Source organism: Rasamsonia byssochlamydoides (genome assembly GCF_041956645.1).
Source record: "Rasamsonia byssochlamydoides strain NRRL 3658 unplaced genomic scaffold VTN77scaffold_7, whole genome shotgun sequence".
NCBI classification, from domain to species: domain Eukaryota; kingdom Fungi; phylum Ascomycota; class Eurotiomycetes; order Eurotiales; family Trichocomaceae; genus Rasamsonia; species Rasamsonia byssochlamydoides.
Window position 1 is genome coordinate 131540 of NW_027192390.1, and position 17495 is coordinate 149034.

The 17495-nt window shown below is 51.2% G+C and overlaps 8 protein-coding genes across 8 annotated transcripts; 4 read left to right on the forward strand and 4 right to left on the reverse strand.

The window, feature by feature from the left end:
• Positions 1–538: 538 nt before the first annotated feature.
• Positions 539–1432, reverse strand: VTN77DRAFT_8168 (uncharacterized protein; the record flags this gene model as incomplete). The annotated part of the gene is made up of 1 exon (XM_069424636.1): positions 539–1432. One exon carries the CDS (start codon positions 1430–1432, stop codon positions 539–541), a length of 894 nt encoding a protein of 297 aa, XP_069280930.1.
• A 635-nt stretch (positions 1433–2067) lies between these two features.
• On the forward strand, positions 2068–2337 carry VTN77DRAFT_8169 (uncharacterized protein; the record flags this gene model as incomplete). Its single annotated transcript, XM_069424637.1, has 2 exons — positions 2068–2125; positions 2177–2337. 2 exons carry the CDS (start codon positions 2068–2070, stop codon positions 2335–2337), a joined length of 219 nt encoding a protein of 72 aa, XP_069280931.1.
• Positions 2338–3196: 859 nt separating this feature from the next.
• Positions 3197–4247, forward strand: VTN77DRAFT_8170 (uncharacterized protein; the record flags this gene model as incomplete). Its single annotated transcript, XM_069424639.1, has 3 exons — positions 3197–3307; positions 3420–3552; positions 3643–4247. The coding sequence occupies 3 exons, from the start codon at positions 3197–3199 to the stop codon at positions 4245–4247; spliced, it is 849 nt and encodes a 282-aa protein (XP_069280932.1).
• Positions 4248–4884: 637 nt separating this feature from the next.
• On the reverse strand, positions 4885–7455 carry VTN77DRAFT_8171 (uncharacterized protein; the record flags this gene model as incomplete). Its single annotated transcript, XM_069424640.1, has 1 exon — positions 4885–7455. The coding sequence occupies one exon, from the start codon at positions 7453–7455 to the stop codon at positions 4885–4887; it is 2571 nt and encodes an 856-aa protein (XP_069280933.1).
• Positions 7456–9766: 2311 nt separating this feature from the next.
• On the forward strand, positions 9767–10957 carry VTN77DRAFT_8172 (uncharacterized protein; the record flags this gene model as incomplete). The annotated part of the gene is made up of 1 exon (XM_069424641.1): positions 9767–10957. The coding sequence occupies one exon, from the start codon at positions 9767–9769 to the stop codon at positions 10955–10957; it is 1191 nt and encodes a 396-aa protein (XP_069280934.1).
• A 1808-nt stretch (positions 10958–12765) lies between these two features.
• Positions 12766–14250, forward strand: VTN77DRAFT_8173 (uncharacterized protein; the record flags this gene model as incomplete). The annotated part of the gene is made up of 3 exons (XM_069424642.1): positions 12766–12843; positions 12904–13522; positions 13574–14250. 3 exons carry the CDS (start codon positions 12766–12768, stop codon positions 14248–14250), a joined length of 1374 nt encoding a protein of 457 aa, XP_069280935.1.
• Positions 14251–15476: 1226 nt separating this feature from the next.
• On the reverse strand, positions 15477–16199 carry VTN77DRAFT_8174 (uncharacterized protein; the record flags this gene model as incomplete). Its single annotated transcript, XM_069424643.1, has 3 exons — positions 15477–15809; positions 15931–16047; positions 16173–16199. 3 exons carry the CDS (start codon positions 16197–16199, stop codon positions 15477–15479), a joined length of 477 nt encoding a protein of 158 aa, XP_069280936.1.
• Positions 16200–16767: 568 nt separating this feature from the next.
• Positions 16768–17476, reverse strand: VTN77DRAFT_8175 (uncharacterized protein; the record flags this gene model as incomplete). The annotated part of the gene is made up of 2 exons (XM_069424644.1): positions 16768–17020; positions 17145–17476. 2 exons carry the CDS (start codon positions 17474–17476, stop codon positions 16768–16770), a joined length of 585 nt encoding a protein of 194 aa, XP_069280937.1.
• Positions 17477–17495: the final 19 nt, after the last annotated feature.

The following is a 17495-nucleotide window of genomic DNA, read 5'->3' on the forward strand; positions in this document are numbered from 1 at the left end:
TTGTCTGAAGAAGCAGTGAGTAAGTATCCCATCCATATCCCAATCCCAATCGCTCTCGGTATTGAGCAGGTAGCGTCTATGACAAACAATGAAGTAGATATGTCTGATACATAGCGGTGATAATAGCAGCGACTGAGAGGGCGAGGATTTCTTACCAGCCCCAGCGTCACCTTCGTTATCCCCTCCCACCACTGTGGACGGTAGGTCATCTGCTTCCGGCCTTTGATGGCGCGGACGATGTTTGCCGCTGCGATTTCAGCCTGCTGGATTGCTGCACGGGCGTTCTTAGCTGTCATGTTGACGGGTGACGATCCAGTGCCAGTGCCAGTTTCAGTATCAATCTCGGCGACGTCTCCGATGGCATAAATGTTGTCACAGTCTGGATCTGCGATCTGCAACGTTGGGCGAACCCTGATGTGGCCGGATCGACTGATCGAGGAGGGCGAGAGGTCGGCAATGATATGCGAATTGGGTGTCTGGCCGATGCATTTGACCTGTCGGCATGGTGTTGTCAGTTGATGATAGACTTTCGCAAACATTACATTAATCGACTGTTTGCGTATATACTCACCAGACAGTCGCAAGCAACCTTCTTGCCGCTCTTCAACACCACATACCCATCCCTCTCGTCTGCGGACTGCAGCTGCAATCTCTCGCCCAGAACAATCTTCACGCCCAACCGCTCAAGCTCCTTCATGGCTATCTCCTGCATCTTCGGCCCGAACCGGTTCAGCAGCGTATCCCGCGAATGCACCAGCATGACGTTTTTCTCTGGGTACTGGTCCTTCGCGTCAGCCGCCAGCTCGACGCCCGCGGGGCCTCCACCGATCACGACAATATTGGCTGCGTTCTCGATCCTGTCCTGCAGGTTTCGAAACGCGCAAATCCCGTCCTTCTTGTCGTCGACGCCGGAGCGTGACGGAAGACCGGCGTCTGTTGATGATCCTGTGGCTATGACGAGGTAGTCGTAGGCGATTCTCCTCTCGTCATTCCCCTCTTCATGGACCAGGACGAACCCCCTCCTCCCCTCCTGTGCTTTCTCGATCCGCTCTACCCTCCCCCGTACCCACTGATACGACCCCGGCGGTGCAGCAGCAGCCAGGAACGGCCCATACGGGATGAAAGCCTTGTGCTCGTGACCCCTAACGACTGAGAAGCGGGGAAACACCCACGTGAACTGGAAATGGGAGTTCTTCTCGACGACGACAACCCTGTAACCCGTTGGCAGGGACGTGGCGAGGGTGCGTGCAGCAACGTATCCTGCGAACGACGCGCCGATGACGACGATGTTTCGCAGGTCAGGGCTGTCAGCAGGCACAGCGCGATAGGTGAGGCGGTGGAGGCGGGCGGCGATGGCGAGTCTCAGACGGGTGAGGAGGAAATTGCAGATTACGCCGGCGAGTTTGATGCAGAGGGTCAGTTTGGGGAGCATGTTGATGAAAATCAATATCCACAAGACGCAGACACAGACACAGACACGGAGGTGGGTGTACACGAACAAGGCAATTGACACAAACTCAACCGTTGGAAGAGAGATGGAAGAACATCAACCAAGCAATACGAACACCTACCTAGTGTCAGTAGTTACTCGTATATAAACCCCGCAGTCCGCGGAGTTTCCGCGGTCCATGAACCAACCACAAAACGCGTCCTCGACTGAATATAGCTCGGTTTAGGCACCCATGTTTGCTACTGTACTGTCCCTCCGATGTCGAAGCGGGTCCGGGCTGCTATTTCTCAGACCCAGCCCCAGACCTGTCCAAGGCAGGAAATAAATAAATAATGGGAAAGGAAAGGCAGGAGATGAGAAAAAAGAAGAGCGACGTCTGCTGTTGTGTTATCATTATTATTTGGGTTGATTTTATTCTGTACAGAGAACAGTGTTCACAGTACAGTACAGAATCATCCATATTGGATGATGAGATCTGATAACTGATTGATTGATTGATTAATCAGATTATCTTATCTGATCCGCCGCTAGCAGGGATTCCCGCCGAAGTCGGCTGGGTCGACCGTCACTCTGCTCCGTACCTCGGAGTATGGTTAGAGATTTTTGGTTGGTTCCCAATGTTCCGACTCTGCGCGGAGGTGGTGCTTTACATGTGGTGCTGGGCGGTGGGTGACGGTAGGGGGTCTCCGATGATAGCGTGTTGATTGTGCGTTGACGTGAATCCAGCGATTGTCGGAATCAACATGTTTGCCGGAATGATCTTGGCTGAATTGTCATTGATCCCTCGATCGAAGCCGAAGTCAACTATCGCCAACGTGATTCCATATCTGTTTGCGATTTTGGGTCTCTACCTATGTTCGTTCCCCGACTCGTTCTATAACAGGTAGATACCTAGGTAGATACGCATAATAATTATGCTGGCTGGCATATGTTTATAGACACGTAATAAGGTTCCAACTCCCAAATTAGTGATCATAAAAGGAAAATTCCATACCAAGAATAACATCGATCAATATTGATCAGCAATCGGTCGTCCCATCCCGTCTCTGGCGTAGGCATCTGCGCATGCTGAAGTCTTCAGGGAGGAGGTTTGTTTGCAAGCCCTACCATGCCTTGCCTTGCCTTACCATGCCGTGTCCATGTCCACGCCCATGCCAATCTCAAATAAAGATCTGCAACAATCATGACCCATACTACATGCATAGTTCATATGCATGTCACAACTCACATGTTGATAAGCCTTGTAAGCAAGGGCGTCTGAATCTGACCTACGTACCCACCTCAGCATACCACAGCATATAACATAACATTCCAGAGCCAAACCCTAAACAAAACTGACTCGGAAGAACTACCTACTTAGGTACAGTACATAATAAGTTATGCCACGTTCCCCAGCCGATCTGATCACTGATCGACCGGTTTATTGGCACACTGCTGGGTCGTCAGCCAGCAGCAAGTACACTGACTGGTCTGATGTGGTTTGTAGGGATGGATGGATGGATTGGAATTGTGATAGTTGCTTACTGCTGCTGTTCGAACAACGTAAATCAGTAAGTAATGATACTAACAGGGCAGAGAGGGAGATATAAATCAGCACCATCTCTCCCATCCAGAAGAACTGTAATGAAATCCTTTTTTTTTTCAAAGACGACAGCAGATTATATTCTCATTTTCTTTCGATACGATCGATATTCCTGTCGAATTGAAGTCGAGAATACAGCACTAGTCTAACAGATTAAGCAAAAAATGCGCAACTTCGTCTCCATCCTGGCTGTCGCTGCTGCTGCAGCAAGCCAACTCGTGGCCGCGCAGGGAGTCCCTCAGGGACAGGGTCAATACAGTCAATATGACTGCGCGGTGAGTAATACCTTCTATTACATATAGCAATGTCATAATATTCCTAGTTGGACAAGATATAAGGACAAGAAAGAAAAAAAAACTAAGCTAATTCTTCTTCTTGTTTATACAGCTAACCACCCTCCACTCAAGCCCTCATACCGCAGGCTGCAACAAGCACGACCTGGCCTGCTACTGCGCTGACCATGTCCGGAACGGCATCCTGGATGAGATTGAGGAGAAATGTGGGAGGGAGCAGAGATGGAGTATGTTCAAATAAATCTATCTATGCTATCTTTATTATATATCCTTTTTTTTTCCTTTTTTTTTTGGTTGTTACTAATTAATGCCTGCAGGAGCTCACGCCATTGCCCAGCATGTGTGTGGTCTGCATGATGATCTGAACGATGACCATGGCCATGGCGATGATGAAGATCACAAAGGGGATGATAACAAGGGCAATAAGGACCGTCGAGCCTTTATGCCTGCAACCCCTGCGGCCATGTCTACGCCCTCATCGGCAGCAGCCCACGAGGCTGCTCAGGGATGCACCTGCGCCAGCAACAGCGCCAGTCCTGCTGACCCAGCAGACCCGGCGACCAGCCAGGCGGTCTCTGTCCCCGTCCCTGTCCCTAACCCCGTTGCTCACGGCCCCGTGTCACAGTCACAGCCCAGCGCCTTCATCGGCGTCGCGAGTGCTGGCGCCCCCAGCAGCAGTGCTCCCGCTCGCAAGGCCACGCCCACCCCGTCTTCGGGGGCCGTAGGCGTTAGCGGGTCTTCCCACGGTGCCCAGGCCAGCGGCAGCAGCAGCGGCAGCGCCAGTGCCTATCCCAGCAGTTCCGGCTCCGCCAGCGCATTTGAGCCTTTCAAGGGGGCTGCCCCTCTGACTGTCACTCTGCCTAGCGTTTTCGTCTCAGGCGTGCTAGCTGTTGCTGTTGCTGTTGCTGTTTTTGCTCTGTGAGAAGGCTGTATTACTCCGTACTCTGTACCACAGTCGCTGAATTTGTTTTTTTTTTCTTGCGTATCGTCTTTTGTATCGGAAAAGCTGTTGCTATTGGTTGGATAATTGATTTATTGGTTGATTGATTGATTACTTGGGAGGATGGATTGGATTGGCTTGGATTGGGTATTCCTGCGACAAACTGGTCTTTGTCGCTGATGGAGTCTGGACTGGATGATAATATTCCCTTGTTGAAGACATGTTTTTTGTATTGACACATCAAACCCTCTGTAGCTGTTACACTAGAAAAATACAAGCATCTACCGACGCTCACAATTATCTACCTATCTATCTGCATGAATGAAAAATGCTATGCTATGCAATGCTATACTATCGATCCCGATCGACTATACACAACCGTATGATACTAATGCAATGCAGGGTTCTATGCACATTCTATGGGAATCCAACCTGGGTATCAACGCCTCACACCAGTCCAGCCTGTTCACAGTCTAGCCAACCAGCCGGCCCAAGAAGTCATCCTTTTCAAGAAGCAACAGAAGTGAAAAAAAAAAACCAAGATAGCAGACAGCCATGCAGCAACCGAAAGGAAAACAACCGAGGGATGCACATGCAGATGCGATGCAGATCTAGAGCACTATTTAAACGCGTGATGCCTCAGCTTCGGCAGAGGACTCCTCGCGCCCGCCCGGCTAGACGACCGGTCGGTCGTTCCATGATGATGATCATCATCAGCCAACGCCAGCGCCTTGCCCGTCACCAGCGACAGGCGCGTCTTCTCCTGCCGGATCGCCGCCCGCCGTTCCTCGCGCAGCTCGTCAATCCGCTTTTGACCGACCCGGTATTTTCGCGACAGGCTTTCGTCCATAAAGGCATTGGCGTCGATCAGCCGCTTAGGCGCCGTCTGCACGATCTGGAACACCTCCATCGGGTCCGACACGGCCAGGATCTCGCGCTCGCTCGCCTTGAAAATCGCCAGCGCGACCCGGAAGAACGTCTTCGACCCTTCATAGAAGAAACAATCCCACACCCGGAGAGTCGTCTCCAACGGCAGGCTCCCGATGAACAGCGACATCAGCCAGTTCGTCAGCCCCAGCGTGATATCTGGCAGCCGCGTCTGGACGGTCAGCGCCGGAGGCTTGCCTCGCGACGTCGTGGGCCCACTGCTGGCAATCTTGGTGTAGATCCCCGGTAACGTCTCCTTCAACAGGACCATCAGAATCCACAGATCAACATTCGCACCCTCAAGGCTGATCTCATGGGTCCCCGGGAGGTAGTCCGACGTAATGATGTGGAGCATCCAGAACGCCTTTTCCTCAGGCAGAAAGAGAAGCAACAGCCCCGTGATGAAGTTGAGCGACTGGGTATACCCAATCCGTGGGTTGTGCAGGGCAAAGGCGTAGAGCACGCGACGCAGCGATCGAATCATCTGGGTCTCAAAAATGACCGATCGGTACTTGGGGTTGCTGCTACCCGTACCGTCCCCCTGATCAAAGTCGGGCGGCACCTCGGGCTTGAAATGGAGGTTATCCGGAAAGGTCCGATGGAGATCGCGTTCGATATGCTCCTTGTCGTCGTTGGTGGGCGATTCCATGGCTTGTCGAACCAGCTCGTCGTAGTGTCCGGGGTGGCGATGCATCTGGTCAAACCCGCCGGAATAAAAGAACCAGGCGGAACCGCGATACTCGCTCGGAATTCCCTTTCGGACGTATCGCTTGACCTTCGACGACTTGGGCGGGAATGTCACCGGCTCCTGGGTAGGCAATCCGCTCGCTTCCAGCAGTTCTACCCACTTCAATCTCCGGTGCTCCACAAAGGCCATATATGGCCCGTTCCATGACTCAAACTGCGAACGCGTGACATAGTGGGTAGCTTTTCGAAAGCCATACCGATCATGCGTATCGCTGCCTGACAGAAAAGGCGGAGGAACCACTCCGGGGAGTTGGACCACCCTGGACTCTCGCGGGCATGCCTGGGGACTTGCTTGGGGACTTGCTTGAGAACTTCTTTGAGAGCTTGCTCGAGGACTAGCTCGAGGACTTGCTTGGGGACTTGCTTGCGGAGTTGCCTGTGGACTGCCTGCCTCCCTTGTACTTGTTGTCTCTCGTGTACTTGCCGCCTCCTGTGAACTTGCTGCGTCCTGCGAACTTTCAGTGTCCCGTGGGCTTGTAGGCCGTGAATCAGGGTTTTCTGCTGACTCTTGCGTCGTCTCTTCTGGCTGGGGCGTCTCTTCCATTGGCCTGTCAATGGCCACTCCAATGCCCTCCACCTCTGGCTTCTCGTCCGGATGTAGAGAGGAACCGTCTGATGGGACAGGTTTCTCAGGTAGAGAAGGGACTTCTGCTACGGCAGGCATATCGTACAGCTGAGGAACTGCAGTCGTTGACTCTTCAGGGGCGTCGAGGATGTCGTCCAGATACATTTCAATCGCGTCCTCCACGCTCATGTCCCCATCCTGCCCATAAGCTCCTTCATAACCCCCGTCGTAACCCCCATCATAACCCCCATCTGGCGTGTCTGGTGAGAGGTCGGTGATGGAGCTGCATTTGGTCAAGACACTGCTGCGGCAGCTGCGCTCCGTTCCGCTGGTCTGCTCGAAACTGGAGCGGTATGTCCTCCCAGAAGTCCGATTGGACCGCGATGGATCGTGGTCTTGCAAATCCGATGGATACCGGTGCAAAGCACGACCATGGGGACCAACTTCCACCGGATGATGCTCACCATTATGCTGGGCGTAGTATCTGCTGCGTAGCGTCGAAGTCGACATGGAGATGCGAAGGCCTGGTCGGCCATGGCTGGCGGTTGGCGTTGGATGGGCAGGATGAATTGGATCCTGATTGCCCAACGGCCATTGTGTGGTATCATCAGCATTGGCAGGGCCTCTGGGAAACGTGGGGGACCTCATTGGTGGTCTGAAAGGCATTCCTCCGCCTGGGCGAGGCAGAGTTGCTGAGGCTGGCGGCAGGAACAGCTCCCCATTTCGGAACGGAGCATGAGGAAATGGCTCTGCGGGTGGGAAGCGAGCTGAGGAGGGTTTTGTGGATATGGTGAGGGCTGTGGGAGTGGGGGCACGGCGTGCAGCTGTCGGATTGTCCAGCATGAGTCGAGGAGGAGGCGGTCTGCGTCTCTGAGATGTTGTTGTTGCGAGATTCCCGTCATTATTGCCCTCGGGCATGTAGTTGCGGGTGTCTCCATGTTGCGTGACCATCGCCACTTGACAATGTCCAGTCCCCGCTGTACATTTGTCGTACTTCCCCTCCAGCTGCTGGTGTTCTTCCAACGTGACTGTCTGGATGATTTATCGGCGGAGGAGACGCTGAGAAATCCGGAGTTCGATCAGGTCCAGAGCAGGCCCTATCATCCTCTGAGTGAGAACCAGCACCGGGATGGAGGAGAGCTTGCTTTGCTCGTTGATACGGTGATAAAACTGAGCGAACGAATGGAAGAGACGACCACGGGTCTCACAGGATAAGAATAAAAGGGGTAAAAGGAATCAGAAGGGATATTTCTGCTGCCCGCCACAGATCAATCAATCAGGCAATTGAGCAATCGATGCGAGTTGGCAGAGCAGCTGGGGCAAACGGGATCGGGATCAGGATCAGATTCAGGATAGAATCATGACGGGGAAAGGTTGGCTGTAACTCAATTCAATTCAAAACATGATTAGTTCTTCGGAAGCACGGCAGGCGGCCTGGGAAAAAAGACGAACAAACGGACAGGTCGATCGATTCCCGCGTTGGGATGAACTAAAGCACCCGCTAAAATTCAACGCCGGATCTCCCAGAGTCGCGGAACTCCCGCGACGCCGCGTCGTGATGTATCAAATAATGCGTTCAGGAGAGAAAATCACAACACTGGCCGAACTCAAGCCAGCAACTGCTGGAGCCAATCAGAGCCTGTTCTGAAGACTGAAACGTCCCCCAAATCAGATTCACCAGATTCACCACAGAACCCCCATTGGGGCGATTTGGGGTCAGGATTCAGGAAGGATCCATGGTTCCATCTCCATGTGGCTGCTTGAGCCAGTAGCTACCAGAACGGAGTATTACTCCGTACGGAGTACGCCGTACCTTGGTATGGATAGAACTGATCCAGAGACGGCAGAGATCAGATCAGGATCCACTTTAAATCCTGTACCTGGACAGCTTGCCATATAGCATACTCAGAGTCAAGATAGAATAGTTATTTTATACGAATGTCACTGTAGTCTGTACTCTGTACTCCGTATAGTAAGTAGTAAGCAGTAGCAGTGATGATCACGTAATACAGACCACCCCAAGACTATAATCTCACGTTTGCACACACGCAAGGATGACCTGGAGCAGAGGGATGACTGATCAGACCAGTTGCGAATCGATGTCCGACTGTACAGCCTCCTGCAGCTGTGGCGGACCATGCAGCCGCCATGTTTAGCAGTCATATGCAAAATGCAAGCCAGCATCCGATTCCTGACCAAATGCAGATGAGAAACCCCTCACGGGCACTGCCTGCCTTCTATTATTCTACAATTAATTAATAAATAAGGTTGACTCTGGTGAGAAGAAACTCGTCACCTCTGAGTCTGCTTCCTTCTCCCACTAAAACCGTCCTGTTCCTATGCTGCGGACTTAACGGAACTGTTGGTAGTTGGAACGGATCAGGGGTAACTAGTTAGGTGGGGTGGCTGACTAAGCAATGCTGGTTCCGGTATTTAGGGCACGTGATATTATTATCTCCACAGTGTGGCCTCACGTGATGCGTGTCCATATTAGGGCTAGCGTAGTGTTGTGTCAGTCCGGCATGGAGGTTTCCAATTCATTCAGGCATTATTAAATATTTCCTGTAAGATATTGCCAGGATTTCAAAGTGGCTGCAGAGACTTTAGCCTGCCTCAGTCTGTACCTTTTCAAGGTCATACTCTGCATCCACTGCAGTGTTGCACCTACTTCCTTCTCATCCAGAGTACATAATGTAGGAGAGGGAACTTTGGTGCAACTTCCTCTTGAGCTCCGATATCGCTGCCAAAATACGGAGTAAAGTGCTCCTTTTCCTTCTGAGGGTGTTTTGAAGGAGCATTCTTATCCACATCTCACTTGTGTTTTGCTTAGCTTTATATATATTTACAAGGTCAAGATAGGTATTTATTACCTGGGTTAGTACCTCCCTAGATTGGAAGCTCAACAAAAGAATTAAATATGATTGGTGGATAGATTGACGCATACACTTGTCCAATCTAGGCAAGTGTATGTTACGTTACATTGTAATAGGTACCTGAATCTCATGAATTTCAATTCAATCCCACTTCTAGTGTGAGATCTACATTAGGTAAATTATTGTCATGTGTGAAAGAGTCTCCTCTGATAAGATAATAAAGAAGAAGAACCGGAAACGGCCGATAGATTATGTACCGTGGCTGAGTATCATCACTCGGTGGATTCTATCTGGTATTAGAAGAGCGACCTTCAAGACGTTTCTCAAATCCCTTCAAGGTAGGATTGAATTGGGAAAATTACCTGCTATCTTTTGTGATCCAATCCAAGATGGGCGGGGCAGAAGAGTATCTCCCCGCACCGTTCGAGGATGAAGAAATCTTGGCCCTTTTGGACTCAATCTCGCTTGGCCATCCCATCTCGATCGAGCGGTTGAAAGTGACAGCCGCTTTCCATGCCATCTACATCCTGACGTATGATTCGAAGACGCTTCTGGAGAAGAAGCTACCTGCGACATCATCGACTACTACTGATCTTGTCCTTCGCATCTCTGGCGATCATGTCCCGAGTATCAAGACCGAAAATGAAGCGGCCGTGCTTTCGTGGCTGCGGGACAATACAAGCGTTCCAGTCCCAGAGGTGATCTGCTACGATCCAACGACAGCAAACCTGCTCAAGCGAGAGTTCATCATTCTCAGCCGTTGTCCGGGGATCACCGTCTCGGATATCTACGATTCCCTCTCCCCCGAGCAGCTCGATTCGATCCTCAAGCAGCTGATGAAAATTCTGCTGGAACTCCACGCTCATCCGTTTGAGATGATCGGCGGCCTCGTTCATTCTCGTGGCGGCGACAACCCGAAAGAAATCGGACCGGGTCCGGTCCTGGATGAGCACTTCTGGTTTGTTCCCGATATCGAAAAATATTTCACCAATGAGACCTTCTTCAGTCTCAATATTGAAGGCCCGTTCCCGACGTATACTGCCTATACGATCGCCACCATGGAAAAGTATATCCATATCGCACAGGTCCAGCCGTCTCTCACCTTTCTCCACAAGTATATCCCTCGTCTCACAGCCTTTCTACACGCCCTTCCCAAGCACGCGGCGATATTGGACAACGCTCCAATCCGCTTGGCCCACAAGGACCTGCATTTCGCCAACATCCTCTACGACTCGTCCAGGGATCTCGTCACGGGAATTCTGGACTGGGAATTTGCCGGCACGGTGCCCTTTCCGCGGTGGGACCCTGTCCGGGCCTTCCTGTGGAACGGAAAGCCCGGGGAAGACTCTCTCAAAGAAAAGTACCGTCTCCGGGACCGGTTTGCCGAGCTATGTCGAGAAGAGGGCGTGGATTTCCTCCTCAAGGACGCCGAGTTCACCAGTAAGCTGCAGGAGAAGATGCATCTGGTGACCAACATGATGAGGATCATGGTCACTCTCGTGCCACGAGGGCAGTTTGTGGATCACGTGCCCGAATTTGAAGCAGAGTTAGTGAAGGGGCTGGATGCGTTTGGAGTTTGACGAAGAGTCATCTGTATCTTTCGTATAGTCCCAAGCTCCACGACAGAGTAGTCCACTCCATCTCATCTTCATGTCCACGAGACTCGTTTGGTAGTCTGTGTCATTGGTAACCTGCCTGATCAACATTTTTTTTCCATCGCTGCTCATTCATCATTGGATTTTGTGGTCATGATTGCCTTCTTGACCATAAGCAGCCGTGGAGAACTCCATCCACTTAGACGTCGCCGAATCATGCAGCTGAATCGGGCATTCGAAGCATTCGCGGGATGAAGTCCCTAGCCTTAAAGACCCCGTGATCGAAAGCATCAAGCTTGGCCGTCGGTCGTAAAGGCTTGGTTGGAGAGTGCTAAATAACTAGATAAGTATCAAGGAATGATTAGTATGGGGTGAGAATTAAATAAACCTGGGTAAGCAAATTACCTTCGGGAGGTGAGTGGATCAGCTGACTTACCTCCCTACCTTCCTTGGCTCACCTTATTATTAGAATGGCAGTATCCAGAAGGCAGGAGTAAGCTTTGTAGATTTTGAACAATATCTTGATAGATTTAGGCTATTATACTTAATATTCAGCGATCAGGTCCCTTATAACCTATTTTTATTATTATTGGGTCTATACGGAGTAGTCTCATTAGGATTGCCAATTATTACAATACCCAGACTTGGCAGGGATAAGTCTCTTTCCTAACATAGAGTACTCCGTACACAGGAAATTAAGATAGTCTAAAAATAGGTTGTTGATAATAGAATAACTACTCCGTACGGAGTACTCCGTACACAGGAAATTAAGATAGTCTAAAAATAGGTTGTTGATAATAGAATAACTACTCCGTACGGAGTACTCCGTACTCCTTATTAGTTCATCTCGAAGTTCCTAAGAACCTTACTGTATGCTCCCTCCTTTACCGTAGTGCTCTTGGCTCTCCATTACGTGAGTAAAGCAGAACCAAGCTTTCTTCACAGGAGTGGCTTCAAGCTTGTTCTAAATACTCCGGAGTAATGACCAACGTGGCCATTATTCGTGGGATTTGTTTCCTTACGGATGCCGGAGCAAACTTCCCGTCGAACCGAGGCATGGGCTGGCCGTTCCTGTTGGCTGCAAAATCATCCCCAGTACTCCGTACAACCCTATCCCCCCCCGACGCAGGGTCAATTTTGACGATTAATTAAAGCCTTGGTCGGGTCAAGAATGTGAATCAGACGCGCGACACGCCGGTCCCTCAGACTCCCTCTTCAGGACGGTTCAACAGGCCCCACCTAGCTCTGCTGATTGATTCGTCTGAACTTCCAGATCGTCCGCCGCATCTGGGGGTTCCGCTGCTCGCCTCGTTGCAATCTGAAGCGTCGCGGTCATTTTTCCCCACCACCGCTTGCTTCTGGATGCGTGTGAATTATTATTATTGGCAAGCACGGTGATGCTAGTACTACTCCGTACTCCGTATACCTACTCCGTAGATTAGGTAAATTAGCCATTGGAATTGATATGGAGAAACAAACGCTACGCCGCCGCCGCCGCCTCCTCCTTTCTGGGGTTGTTTAAAGTTACACCCTGCCCTGCATCCCTTTCTCTCTTCGCTCTCCTCTCCCATCCATCCCTTCCTTTCCTTGCCCAGCTGTGTCGCGACCGCCCTTTCCTTCGCGGGCCGATGCTGTGGGGATCGCCTTTCGCATGCCTCCCCTGCTTTCATTCCTTTCGTTTCTTTTTTTAGTCCTGCTTCGTCTGTCTTTCTCTTCCGTCCGTCTCTCTCTGAATGACCATCTTATATAGTAGATTTCATTTGTCTTCGTAGTTGTCATCATTTTTGGCCGCCATGGTCGGCTTCACCGTCAGCAGGCTTCTGGCTGACCCCAAGAAGCCCACCCGCGTCCGAGACAGCAGCTGGGCCGACGTACGTCAGAACACGATCCCTGCAAGTTGTCTGCTGGACTGACAGATTTTCTCCCCATAGGGCCTCCGCGGGATTGCGTCAATTTTCGTCGTCTCCAGTCACGTCACCCTCTGCTTCGCTCGATACGTTGTGCCCCCGGCACTGTCCGAGAATGGCCCCAGCGCCCTTTTTCAGCGTCCGTTCCTCCGCTTGGTAGGCCAGGGACAAGCATGGGTTGCGGTCTTTTTCGTGCTGCTGGGGTTTGTCAATTCCCTCAAGGCTGTTCAATTGGCCCGGGTCGGAGCGGTCAACGATGCGCTCAACTCCTTGGCCACCAGCACGTTCAGGAGAACGGGTCGATTGGTGTTTCCTGCCACGGCGGTCACGATTATTGCCTGGTTCTTCTGCCAATTGGGCGCCTTTGAGTTGGCGGCTCGAACGGATGCATATTGGATAAGAACGACGAGTCCGCGGCCGAGTGCCTCCTGGGGTCGTGCCATCGACGATCTGATCCGCCAGTTGATTTCGACCTGGGTCTACGGGTCGAATGCATACGACCAGCCGCAATGGGCGTTGTTGAATCTGTTCAAGGGGTCGTTGTATGTGTTTACCACGCTCCTTGCCACCGTCAACACGACGCCAAGGTTCCGACTCTGCGCGGAGGTGGTGCTTTACATGTGGTGCTGGGCGGTGGGTGACGGTAGGGAGTCTCCGATGATAGCGTGTTGATCGTGCGTTGACGTGAATCCAGCGATTGTCGGAATCAACGTGTTTGCCGGAATGATCTTGGCTGAATTGTCATTGATCCCTCGATCGAAGCCGAAGTCAACTATCGCCAACGTGATTCCATATCTGTTTGCGATTTTGGGTCTCTACCTATGTTCGTTCCCCGACTCGTTCTATGAGCAGGCCGCTTGGTCGAGACAGCTATGGCAAATTGGTCTGGTGATCTTTCCGCCCAATCCCATGTTTGGGCGCTTCTGGACCGGGATTGGAGCGCAGATCCTCTGCTTCTCGATTCTCTTTTCGCCCTCGATGCGCAATGCGCTTTCGAATCGCTATCTGCTGTGGCTGGGGGGCATCAGCTATCCGCTCTATCTGCTTCACGGGCCGTTGATGCGGTCTGTCATGGCTTATATGCTTTTCCTGCCCGCGTCTCTGACATTCAAACCGGACCTGCTGGAGGATGGGACGCCGGATCCGGAGTCCCTCATCCCAGTGCCCAGTCGCTTGACGCTGTGCTTGATCCTGCCCTTCTTCTTTGCCTTTTTATTAGTCGTCGTGCGACTGTGGGCCGTCAAAGTCGAGCCCTACTTTGGCACTGCAACCGATGCATTCGAGAGGTTCGCTCGCACGTGGGGGAAAGAGTCATCGAACTCTGGCAAGCAAAACGGCAGCGTCCTGCCAACGTTTGCGTCAAAAGATTGATTTCGTCTTTCGGTTTATATAGACAAAACGGCAAGGTGGGCGTTCGGCGTCATGTGATATTCTTGCAGTGTATGTAGGGTTTCATCCTTAGTGTGTGTTTTGATATGCAATAGATTAGATACCATGCCGAGAACACCGCAAGGTGTCACGGGTAGCACGTCTAGGCAACAAACAAACAGAACCTGAGGGTTGTAGCCAAGTTAAATAAATAGTCGTCAAGTGAGTGACTGACTGCCTCACGTCAGTTTAGAATTCGTTGGCCAAGACAAGTAAGACAACTAAGACAACTACCTAGCTAGGATAGGTAGCTAGGTAGTTATCTTGGCTACAAGGCCCCCTTGTCTTGTCTTATCTGTAACGGTGTGGCAAGAAGCATATAAGTGAGAGCAGTGCGAAGCCTCATGGCTTCGCATCCTGGTCTTTTTACTTAGGTAGTAGCCGAGGGGTCTAGCCCTAGGCCTGGCAACTACTAGGCGACTTACCTAATTGAATGCTCCCAATTGGGTGAGCCGTGACAATCCTGTCTTATCACTGTCAGTTCAGATGTGTTAGTTGGCGGCGGTGCTGACACTGCTGACGTGCATGAGTGTGTGAGGGGTGATCAGAATATTGATTGTTGCATTGTTGCATTGCATTGTCAAATAACTTCACTACCTTTGTATGCAGATGCAGATGATGCAGAATTCAGAAGAGGAAGAAAGAGCACAGTAAAAACAAGCTGATAGCCCTGAGACAATTAATACGCCTTCTTGCCTTGCTTTGCCTTGCCTTGCCCAGTCAACAGAACAGAACAGCTTTTTTTTTCTGTCTGTGTTTTGTGTAGTATTAATTAATTAATGCATTCCAATATAGAACTAAAAGAGAAAACTCCTTCCTGATCGAATCAACAGACCAAGAAACAGACAAACACAGAAACAAACGACAAACAAACGCCTTCCTTCCGCCCGTCCGCCCTTTCTTCCCTTCTTGCAATGGCAATGGTGGATATGATATAGAATAGAATAGAATAGAACAGAGAACAGGAATGATTGACTGGATGAATGAAACCATGATATAATGTCACCGGCGTATGCGTGTGTCATCCTCGCCTTTCTTGAAGGCTACATGCCCTATCCTACCCACTTCGTACCTGTCGTTCGTTCAAGAATAAGTCGATTTTGTCGGGCGATGCTGCTGTCCTTTCTTCCTGTCTTTTGCAGGGATAATTTTCGGTCGGGAAGGGCTACTCATTGATTCTTCCCCCTGTTCGTCGCATATCTCCTCGTCCAATCCCTCGCAACCTCCTCATATCTCTTCCGATCATTCTTGTATTGCTCCGCGATGCGGCCCTCGACCGCGTCATCCGGCATCGGCTCCGCGAGGAGCTGCCGCGCGAACTCCAGGACCGCCGCGATCCGCGAGCTGGGCTTCCACTCGTCCGATTTCAGCATCCCGAGACACATGCTGCCTTTGTCGTCGTTGGAGACGTTTGGATGGTAGATCTTTGTCTGGAAGGAGACGGTCGGAGGTTTAAAAGGGTATTCTTTGGGAAGGGTGAGGTTGATCACGAAGGTGCCGCCCTGGGAGCATCAACTCGTGCGTTAGCAAGTTGCTTTGCATGACAGCTCAATTCAAGCTGTAGAAGGAAACGGATGTATGGCTACGCATAGGTCAAATGACCCGTAGTTATGTATGACATACCTGATACGGTGAATCCTCCGGACCCTTCATGTACACCTTCCAAGCGTACAGATCCGACTCATTGGCCAGTTCGACGGTGATTCCAGCCGGGGGCGATTCGACGAGCTCGCTGAGTTCCTGGTAGATATCCGAAATTAGCCATCTCTGTAGATATTGTCATTGTCATTGTCATTTATTCCCGATGAGAGAGAGACCACGTGCATGCACGCAGTACGTGCACGTGTAATGTAGCAAGGTAATACCTTCGCAATCCGCTTCTGACTGCCCATTGTGTCTTGCCTCAAATGAGTGTTGAAAAAGCGAGAGTTGAAACGAAAGTTGAATCTGATCTGTCTGTCGATGGCGGGGTATGGGTATGGATATGATTGATGATTTAATTAAACGGCGGAGTACGGAGGAGTAAGTAGTAGTTGCGGGCGGGCCGCAAGGCGGTGATTGAGACAAGCGCGGCCGGGCGCGGAGCAGGTACGGACTACTCCGTACGGACCTCGGGAGTGTATACAAGGAGTAAAAATAGAAACTAGCGGCAGATGGGAGTTGGGAATCAAATTGAATGAAATAATTGAAGGTCAACGTGCCTCGGTCATGAGTATGCTAGTCCCTGACTTTCGGTGAAATGTCTCAGATGTCATAGTCATCGACTCCAGACAGAGTGCCTTGCAGGGCGGGTGTCCCGCGGCGGAACTTGCCGTACCAAGAGAGGCTCGCGTGCTTATCAGGTTGGCAGTTACGTAGAAATCAAGGATGCCGAAACGAAAAAGAAAAAAGAAATAAGAGAAAAATAGCTCCATGCTAATTGAATATTCTTTTCCCTCCCATACCTACATACATACAGTATTATTCCCGTTGCAACAGCACCATCAACCCCATCAACCCCAATAGCACGGTCTTTAACCACGGATACTCGCTCAGCAAGATGGTGACATAGCCCACCGCCGGGATATACCCCCTTACACTGCCGACGATGTCCTCCTTGCGGTCGAGATAGTCCTGTCCTCGCGCGTAGAGCTCCGTGTCATCGGCAACGTTGTTGTCGCCTTTGGTAAGCAGCTTTTCGGAGGGCTCGGAGGAGATGGTTGTAGGAGAAGTGCTAGACAGGCAGACATTAGCCAGATTCTCGTCCAGAAGCAAGACCATTCGTTGGCACGATGTAGTGGAACTAGATACACCATAGCATCCACCTCCAAACATCTACCGATACGAATATCACTCACCCAGCCTTCTTCACCATCATCCTCGGATCCTCCTCCGTAAACGACCGCACAACCCGATGCACAATCGGAATATCCTTCCCCTTGACATTGTAGACGACGATCTCCCCAACTTCCACCCTGGGACTCCGGTTCCACAGGAACAGCAGATCCCCCCGCTGGAACGCAGGCTCCATCGACCCCGACAGCACGACCACGATGGGCGACGACGAGTTGGTCGCGACGGAGAGCGCCTTCCAGAGCATGAACGCGGTGGAGAGGACCAGGGCGAAGTTCAGCACCTGGGCAATGGTCTGGCGCGCATTGGACAGATTTGGCGCGAGAGAGGACAGCATGGTGTGAGGTGACGTTGGT